Source organism: Ascaphus truei, chromosome 13, assembly GCF_040206685.1.
Source record: "Ascaphus truei isolate aAscTru1 chromosome 13, aAscTru1.hap1, whole genome shotgun sequence".
In the NCBI taxonomy this organism is placed as follows: Eukaryota; Metazoa; Chordata; class Amphibia; order Anura; family Ascaphidae; genus Ascaphus; species Ascaphus truei.
In genome coordinates, this window is record NC_134495.1 from 35,267,056 (window position 1) to 35,276,623 (window position 9,568).

At 60.0% G+C, this 9,568-nt stretch overlaps 1 protein-coding gene across 1 annotated transcript; it reads left to right on the forward strand.

Annotated features, from left to right (window-relative positions):
- The first annotated feature begins 2,353 nt into the window (after window positions 1-2,353).
- Window positions 2,354-8,445, forward strand: NGDN (neuroguidin). The gene is given in 14 exon segments (XM_075569080.1): window positions 2,354-2,683; window positions 2,808-2,867; window positions 6,091-6,120; window positions 6,122-6,163; window positions 6,248-6,385; window positions 6,828-6,918; window positions 6,921-6,964; window positions 7,075-7,183; window positions 7,313-7,384; window positions 7,387-7,433; window positions 7,435-7,481; window positions 7,599-7,755; window positions 7,850-7,910; window positions 8,049-8,445. Coding segments are annotated over 14 exon segments (933 nt in total). The 5' UTR covers window positions 2,354-2,668; the 3' UTR covers window positions 8,069-8,445.
- The last annotated feature ends 1,123 nt before the right edge of the window (window positions 8,446-9,568 follow it).

The following is a 9,568-nucleotide window of genomic DNA, read 5'->3' on the forward strand; positions in this document are numbered from 1 at the left end:
ATGTATGGGTTATTGGAACAGTGTTTCCCTGTAAACCGCGCAAAGTAAAAAAGGGTTTAAAAAGCAGCAGCTTGCAGCACAGCGCACGGCGTTTAGCTAACTGCGGCTAGGAAGATCCAGGAGCGCTGAGCTTTGCTGTGAGTGCTGCTGGAGTAAAATCATTAAAAAGGCTATGCCAAAATTTTTATAAAGGTATATGAAATACTTTTTTTCAATTGATGTATAAAAGTCCTCACGGGTTATGTTTTTGGTAAAGTAATGTTCAGAGGAAGTCATTCAGTGTGGATGAAGGTCCGTTTGCATAGGAAACAGAGGAAGCTACCCCGCCCCTGAGCTTCAAAGGACCAGTTTCAGTATATGAAGATGTTAACCATGTGTTAGCACGGGTATGGAAGTGTTACACCCTGTGTTAGCAAGAAGGGGTGAAGTGAAGGAAGAGACTTCAATAAGCCATCCTGCCAAATGGCTGCTCTGTCCAGACTTTCTGGCGCTGAGCCGGCAGGGGGTCTAGCATGACAAATGGGAAAAGATGGCGTTTGTCGCACATGCCCAGTTGCTATGCTGAAGCTCCCAGTGCCAGTCTACACAGGACTGGCAAACTCCAGGATAGGTGGGATAATTTATTCCCATGCAGAGATTGGCTGGCCAGGTATAGGGAGTTTTAACTCTATAATAATACGTACAGCCAATGAGGGATGAGAGTCATCATGCGGTAACAGATTCACCTAAGATTTATCAAGCAGTGAAAGATCCATCCAGTAACAAGACTTAACATCGTAACTAGTAAGTGTATTTTTTGTTGTAATTATAAATCAAGCTGTGTATGTAAATTCTGTAAATAAATTACAATTTATTTTATCTCTTGCTTTGCTCAATCAAAGGATCCGGGTATTTTGGTGTTAAAAGTTCTTGTCTCCCGTGACAGAGCAGCGCAGGCATTAATCCACATCTGGGAGCAGTGCAGAGATTTATCCACATCTGGGGGCAGTGCAGGGATATATCCACATCTGGGAGCAGCGAAGGGATATATCCATATCTGGGGGCAGTGCAGAGATTTATCCACATCTGGGAGCAGTGCAGAGATTTATCCACATCTGGGGGCAGTGCAGGGATATATCCACATCTGGGGGCAGTGCAGAGATTTATCCACATCTGGGAGCAGCGCAGGGATGTATCCACATCTGGGAGCAGCGAAGGGATATATCCACATCTGGGGGCAGTGCAGAGATTTATCCACATCTGGGGGCAGTGCAGAGATTTATCCACATCTGGGAGCAGCGCAGGGATTTATCCACATCTGGGAGCAGCGCAGGGATTTATCCACATCTGGGAGCAGCGCAGGGATTTATCCACATCTAGGATCAGCGCAGGGATGTATCCACATCTGGGAGCAGCGCAGGGATGTATCCACATCTGGGAGGAGCGCAGGGATTTATCCACATCTGGTGGCAGCACAGGGATTTATCCACATCTGGGAGCAGCACAGGGATTTATCCACATCTGGGAGCAGCGCAGGGATGTATCCACATCTGGGAGCAGCGCAGGGATTTATCCACATCTGGGAGCAGCGCAGAGATTTATCCACAGCTGGGAGCACCGCAGGGATTTATCCACATCTGGGAGCAGCGAAGGGATATATCCACATCTGGGAGCAGTGCAGAGATTTATCCACATCTGGGGGCAGTGCAGAGATTTATCCACATCTGGGGGCACTGCAGAGATTTATCCACATCTGGGGGCAGTGCAGAGATTTATCCACATCTGGGATCAGCGCAGGGATGTATCCACATCTGGGAGCAGCGCAGGGATGTATCCACATCTGGGAGCAGCACAGGGATTTATCCACATCTGGGAGCAGTGCAGGGATTTATCCACATCTGGGAGCAGCGCAGAGATTTATCCACAGCTGGGAGCAGCGCAGGGATTTATCCACATCTGGGAGCAGCGCAGAGATTTATCCACAGCTGGGAGCAGCGCAGGGATTTATCCACAGCTGGGAGCAGCGCAGGGATTTATCCACATCTGGGAGCAGCGCAGAGATGTATCCAACCCTGTCTCTCCCCCTCCCCCATATCAGTCTCCCTCCCCCTTTCTCTCCCCTTCACCACTACCCCCTTTCTCTCCCATCCCCTACCCCCCTATCACATCCCCTCCCTCTCCCTCTCCTTCCTTTCTCTCTTCCTCTCCCCCCTTACTTTCTCTCTCCCTCCCTCTACCACCGTTTCTCTCTCTCTCCCTCCCTTTCTCTCTCCCTCCCTCTCCCACCCTTTCTCTCTCCCTCCCTCTCCCACCCTTTCTCTCTCCCTCCCTCTCCCACCCTTTCTCTCTCCCTCCCTCTCCCACCCTTTCTCTCTCCCTCCCTCTCCCACCCTTTCTCTCTCCTTCCCTCCTGTCTTTTCCCCGAGCCCTATCAGTCTCTCTCCCCTGTCTCTCCCTCTCCCCGTCACAAGGACAGAGGAAGTTCCCGGAGTAAAGATGGCCGCGCTGCAGTTTCCACACTCACTGTTACCGCAATCTCATTGGCTGTTCCTGCACAGGTCACTACTGATTAATCAACACACAAGTATCCAGAATTGTCGCCCTCTGATTGGCTACCGCACGAGGCCACACCCCCAGGTTCCTGCAGCGCTACCAGAGAGACGCGTGGGGAAGCCCAGAGCCCCGAGCAATGGCGGAGACAGGGGTGAGAGGACCCTGGGGACTAACAGAAAGGGACTGGGGAGGCGGACTGGGGAGGCGGACTGGGGCGGCGGGGAAGGAGAGGACCTTCTGAGTGTGACATTGATTGCGAGTTGCTCTGTCCCCAGGATATTGTCCCTGGAGACATCCCGGCTGCAGTGAAGCTGCTGACCACTCTGCAGGACCAGGTGACCGAGCCGCTGACCAGTGCCGGCCACCTACTGACCCCACCTCCTGCGAACCCTTTAACATTCACCCAATGGGCCTGCTGACCCTTAATTCCCCCACCCCGCGCCGACCCTGGCTTCCCCCCCCCCAACCCCGCACGAACCCTGACCTCCCCACCCCCGCGCCGACCCTGGCTTCTCTCTCCCAACCCCGCGCAGACCCTGACCTCCCCCCCTACCCCCGCGCCGACCCTGGCTTTCCACCCCCCACCCCCGTGCTCTCTCCTCCGCCGACCCCCGCACTCTCTCCTCCGACCCCGCGCTCTCTCCTCCTCCTCCGACCCCCGCGCTCTCTCCTCCTCCGACCCCCGCGCTCTCTCCTCCTCCGACCCCAGCGCTCTCTCCTCCTCCGACCCCCGCGCTCTCTCCTCCTCCGACCCCCGCGCGCTCTCCTCCTCCGACCCCCGCGCGCTCTCCTCCTCCGACCCCCGCGCGCTCTCCTCCTCCGACCCCCGCGCTCTCTCCTCCTCCGACCCCCGCGCTCTCTCCTCCTCCGACCCCCGCGCTCTCTCCTCCTCCGACCCCCGCGCTCTCTCCTCCTCCGACCCCCGCGCTCTCTCCTCCTCCGACCCCCGCGCTCTCTCCTCCTCCGACCCCCGCGCTCTCTCCTCCTCCGACCCCCGCGCTCTCTCCTCCTCCGACCCCCGCGCTCTCTCCTCCTCCGACCCCCGCGCTCTCTCCTCCTCCGACCCCCGCGCTCTCTCCTCCTCCGACCCCCGCGCTCTCTCCTCCTCCGACCCCCGCGCTCTCTCCTCCTCCGACCCCCGCGCTCTCTCCTCCTCCGACCCCCGCGCTCTCTCCTCCTCCGACCCCCGCGCTCTCTCCTCCTCCGACCCCCGCGCTCTCTCCTCCTCCGACCCCCGCGCTCTCTCCTCCTCCGACCCCCGCGCTCTCTCCTCCTCCGACCCCCGCGCTCTCTCCTCCTCCGACCCCCGCGCTCTCTCCTCCTCCGACCCCCGCGCTCTCTCCTCCTCCGACCCCCGCGCTCTCTCCTCCTCCGACCCCCGCGCTCTCTCCTCCTCCGACACCCGCGCTCTCTCCTCCTCCGACCCCCGCGCTCTCTCCTCCTCCGACCCCCGCGCTCTCTCCTCCTCCGACCCCCGCGCTCTCTCCTCCTCCGGACCCCCGCGCTCTCTCCTCCTCCTCCGACCCCCGCGCTCTCTCCTCCTCCTCCGACCCCCGCGCTCTCTCCTCCGACCCCCGCGCTCTCTCCTCCGACCCCCGCGCTCTCTCCTCCTCCTCCGACCCCCGCGCTCTCTCCTCCTCCTCCGACCCCCGCGCTCTCTCCTCCTCCTCCGACCCCGCGCTCATCTCCTCCTCCTCCGACCACCGCGCTCTCTCCTCCTCCTCCGACCCCCGCGCTCTCTCCTCCTCCTCCGACCCCCGCGCTCTCTCCTCCTCCGCCTCCCGCGCTCTCTCCTCCTCCTCCTCCCGCGCTCTCTCCTCCGACCCCCGCGCTCTCTCCTCCGACCCCCGCGCTCTCTCCTCCTCCTCCGACCCCCGCGCTCTCTCCTCCTCCTCCGACCCCCGCGCTCTCTCCTCCTCCTCCGACCCCCGCGCTCTCTCTCCCCTCCGCCTCCCGCGCTCTCCTCCTCTCCTCCTCCCGCGCTCTCTCCTCCTCTTCCTCCGACCCCCGCGCTCTCCTCCTCCGCCTCCCGCGCTCTCATCCTCCTCTTCCTCCGACCCCCGCGCTCTCTCCGCCTCCGACCCCCGCGCTCTCTCCGCCTCCGACCCCCGCGCTCTCCTCCTCCTCCGCCTCCGACCCCCGCGCTCTCTCCTTCCGCCCCCCGCGCTCTCTCCTCCTCCGCCCCCCGCGCTCTCTCCTCCTCCGCCCCCGCGCTCTCTCCTCCTCCGCCCCCCGCGCTCTCTCCTCCTCCGACCCCCGCGCTCTCTCCGCCTCCGACCCCCGCGCTCTCTCCTCGCCCCCCGCGCTCTCTCCTCCTCCGCCTCCCGCGCTCTCTCCTCCTCCTCCTCCCGCGCTCTCTCCTCCTCTTCCTCCGACCCCCGCGCTCTCCTCCTCCGCCTCCCGCTCTCTCCTCCTCTTCCTCCGACCCCCGCGCTCTCTCCTCCTCCGACCCCCGCGCTCTCTCTCTCCTCCGACCCCCGCGCTCTCTCCTCCTCCGACCCCCCGCGCTCTCTCCTCCTCCGACCCCGCGCTCTCTCCTCCTCCGACCCCCGCGCTCTCTCCTCCTCCGACCCCCGCGCTCTCTCCGCCTCCGACCCCCGCGCTCTCTCCGCCTCCGACCCCCGCGCTCTCTTCCGCCTCTCGACCCCCGCGCTCTCTCCGCCTCCGACCCCCGCGTCTCTCCTCCTCCGACCCCCGCGCTCTCTCCTCCTCCGACCCCCGCGCTCTCTCCTCCTCCGACCCCCGCCGCGCTCTCTCCCTCCTCCGACCCCCGCGCTCTCTCCTCCTCCGACCCCCGCGCTCTCTCCTCCTCCGACCCCGCGCTCTCTCCTCCTCCGACCTCCCGCGCTCTCGTCCTCTCTCCGACCCCCGCGCTCTCTCCTCCTCCGCCCCCGCGCTCTCTCCTCCGACCCCCGCGCTCTCTCCTCCTTCGACCCCGCGCTCTCTCCTCTTCCTCCGACCCCCGCGCTCTTCTCCTCCGACCCCCGCGCTCTCTCCTCCTCCTCCGACCCCGCGCGCTCTCTCCTCCGACTCCGACTCCGACCCCCGCGCTCTCTTCTCCTCCTCCTCCTCCTCGACCCCCGCGCTCTCTTCTCCTCCTCCTCCTCCGACCCCGCGCTCTCTTCTCCTCCCTCCTCCTCCGACCCCCGCGCTCTCTTCTCCTCCTCCTCCTCCGACCCCCGCCCTCTCTTCTCCTCCTCCGACCCCCGCCCTCTCTTCTCCTTCTCCTCCTCCGACCCCCCGCCCTCTCTTCTCCTCCTCCTCCTCCGACCCCGCCCTCTCTTCTCCTCCTCCTCCTCCGACCCCCGCCCTCTCTTCTCCTCCTCCTCCTCCGACCCCCCGCCCTCTCTTCTCCTCCTCCTCCTCCGACCCCCGCCCTCTCTTCTCCTCCTCCTCCTCCGACCCCCGCCCTCTCTTCTCCTCCTCCTCCGACCCCGCCCTCTCTTCTCCTCCTCCTCCTCCGACCCCCGCCCTCTCTCCTCCTCCTCCTCCGACCCCCGCGCTCTCTCCTCCTCCGCCGACCCCCGCCGACACGTGACACTGTCTGTCCCTTTACAGGTGACTGGGGTCACAGCGCATGTACAGAGCCCTGACTCAGAAAGTCCGCAGCGGGTTATACAACACGGAGAAGGTGAGTGCCCCTCGTCCTGTGTACACGCATGTAATGGGCGTGATGTGTGTGCCCTGTAAGGCTCCCCCCTCTCTCTCCCCTCAGGGACTGAGTTTCCTGGAGCTGAAGGATCAGCTGCTGCTGCTCTATCTGCAAGACGTGAGTCACCTTATTCTGGAGAAGACTCGTGGGCAACCCCTGCACGGGAACCCCGCTACCCTGAGACTGGTGGAGACGCGCACGGTAAGAGGGGACCCCGACATATACCACCTCAGACCCCTCCGAATATATACATACTGCAGCCTGGTAGGGGTTAGGCAGCGTGCCTTTCTCCCAGCTGGGGGGAGAGAGGTTAAGCAGCGTGAGTATCTTCCAGCTTGGGGGGGAGAGGTTAAGCAGTGTGCGTGTCTCCCGGCTGGGGGTGGAGAGGTTGAGCAGCGTGCGTATCTCCCTGCTAGGAGGGGGAGGTGAGGTTAAGCAGCGTGCGTATCTTCCAGCTGTGGGGGGGTGGGGGGGGAGGTTAAGCAGTGTGCGTATCTTCCAGCTGGGGGTGGGGGGGAGGTTAAGCAGTGTGCGTATAGCCCGCTGGGGTGGGGGAGAGGTTAAGCAGTGGGCGTATCTCCCGGCTGCGAGGGGCGAAAAGAGGTTAAGCAGCGTGCTCCCCCCCCCCCCCCCCCCCCCCTAGGTGTTGGAGAAGATGCGTCCCATCGATCAGAAGCTGAAGTACCAGGTAGATAAGCTGATGAGAGCGGCCGTGACCGGGAGCCTCGGGGAGAGCGACCACTGCGCTTCAAACCCAACCCCCACAACCTGATGAGCAAGGTGAGATTTTGGGGGGTTACCTGGGAATTGCATGTTCCCCTATCCCCTGACCCGCGCCTCACGCTGCTCCCCCCCACCCCCCTTTTTCTTGCGCCTCCTGAAGCTTGAAGAGTCCGAGGAGGGATGAGACGGACGGAGAGAAGGAGACCGGCGGAATCAAGAAATCTCAGGGCAAATACCGAAATACCATTCCCCCTCGCCTCGCACCGGTGCACTTTGGTACGTCTGAGCGCTCAGTGGGGGGGTGGAGGGGGAGAGGATCATAGACGTAGCGGTGTGGTGTGGGTAGCTGTATTGGGGGGGGGGTGTGTGTGCGTGGGCTTAGCGCGTGTCCTGTTCCCCTCCCAGATGACACGGAGGCTGAGCGGGATCGCCGGGTTCTGGATCGTGCGAAGAAGCGAGCGCAGAGCAGCTCTGTGATCCGGAGCTGAAGGAGCAGTATACGGACGCCCCGGAGGAGATACGGGAGGGGCCGGGCGTATCACATGATGCAGCACGGGAAGGAGGAGCAGCATCGGTGAGCGGTGGGGTGGGGGTCCTGGGGCGTGCAACCAATGGTTCCTCCCCAAACCTTACACACGGCGCTCTCTGGCGCCTGCTGACCTCTGACCCCGCTCTCGTCTGTCTCCCGCAGGACAAGCTACGAGGAGTCCATGATGGTGCGTTTGAACATGACGCGGCAGGAGAAGGCGCGCAGGAAAAGGACTTCGCTCTCCATGACCTCCCAGCTCCGCTCGCTCACTCACTTCACGGACATCAGCGCCCTCACTGGAGGGCAGGGAAGAGCCGAGGTGAGAGCGGGGAGAGATGGGGGGAGGTCTGTGTGGGGTAGGAGAGATGATGCGGTGTGAGGGTCACAGGAACTGATTCCTTTTATTCTCTCAGGACCAGGAACCTACGGTCAAGAGACCCAAGAAAGGCCCCAAGAAAGGGAAGAAGAAGAAAGGTACTTGATGGATTGCAAACCTCCCCGACTTTCTCACGCTTGGTGAACCCTCCCCCCCCCCCCGCCTTCTCCCTCTCGCCTGATGAACCCCCTCCACTGTCTTTCTCCCGTGCCTCACTCTGCTCTTCTCCTCTGCAGGGTTCAGGAAGCGTCGCTGAGTGGTCCTTTCGTTGCGGTGTTGACTGTTTCGTTGTACGGAGCCAGTGTCTCGATATTTCAGTCTTGATATTAAGCGCGCGTCCCTTACACTCTGAGGAAGGTCTCCAGGGTTCAGTAGCCTCCACCTTGCTGTTTTGCTGACAGACTCTGCCCTGGGTGGATAATTTCTCCATGCTTGTGGCTGGAGCTGCTCGCAAACTTTAACCTGTGGTCCAGGAGCTGATGGCAAAGCGTGACCAAACAAGGTGTTTCCACCTCAAAGACGGATCTACAGTGAGCGCCAACATTTCCTCTTCAGCCGTAACCGAGCGGGATCGGTACTTTGTTGAACAGCAGAAATCTATTCTGGTTTGGAATAAACATGATCTATAGAACAGTCCGTGTCTGCTTGGTCCTTTCCCATCGTGTCCCCCTACAGAATGAGGGCCAAGAATCCCTCAGTCCGGGGGACCTTCAGAAGGAAAACCAAGGGATTGGGGAATTTCAAGGAGAAAGAGCACCCGAATCTATATTTATTTATTTTTATTCACAAACGACAAATAAAAGGCACTTTTATTTGTGTTACCACTGGAGATTGTGATGTCCAGGAGCATTACTGGGGCTATTTTCTGCAGAGGCCATGACAGCTGGGTGGAACATCTGGAGGAGACCTCCCACCAGTAGGGGATGGGAGACTGAGCTTGATGGTCTGGTTACTCTGCCCCTAGTATTGGTTGTTATGTATGTAGATAATGGCTTGGGGTCCTTGACCGGGTCAGACTTGTCGTGTGGGCAGCGAGGTGTACGGTAACGGGCCTCCCCGGCAGTTGATGGCGTGTTCCCACAGGAGCAAATCTGCCTTGTTGTAATTGGGGCGAGAGGTTCATTCATGTCTTTAGGTCCTGGAAAGTGGCCACTGCATGGATTTAACGAACCAGCGTAGGCAACGGTCGCCTCAATGTGGTATCTGCTCCTTGCGGTGCCAAGTAAAACAGATATTCACCTGATGCGCCTATTGATGTGGGTTACAGATATGGCACCCTTATCACCCATAAGTGATTAATGTCAATAACTATATACAATAAAATATGATATATAGTAACCAGTTTTATGCAGAATGGAGCTTCACTCCAGGTCCTCAATGGTTGTATGGAACGGGAATTCAGGGAGCGCAATAAACCGGAAAGTGCATATAACATACAATGGTGTAATACTGATGATATTTGGCAGCCCCAACAAATCGCTAAAAAAGATAAGCACTCGTATATGATAGAACAAATAACTGACTCAGAACCCCAGAGGAAAACTCCTACATGAGATCACACTGAGGTCCCGACAACTAAAGGTTAAAAACCTCCTTGTCACACATGGATGTTGGATGATATGATACAAAATCAGAGAGACACAATAGTGTAGAATGTCACTGATATATTCATAAAACAAGCACAACAGCAGGGGGCTACTCACATAGTAACTCTACCAGGGCATTGATACGATACACCTAACAAGGATGTGTCTGC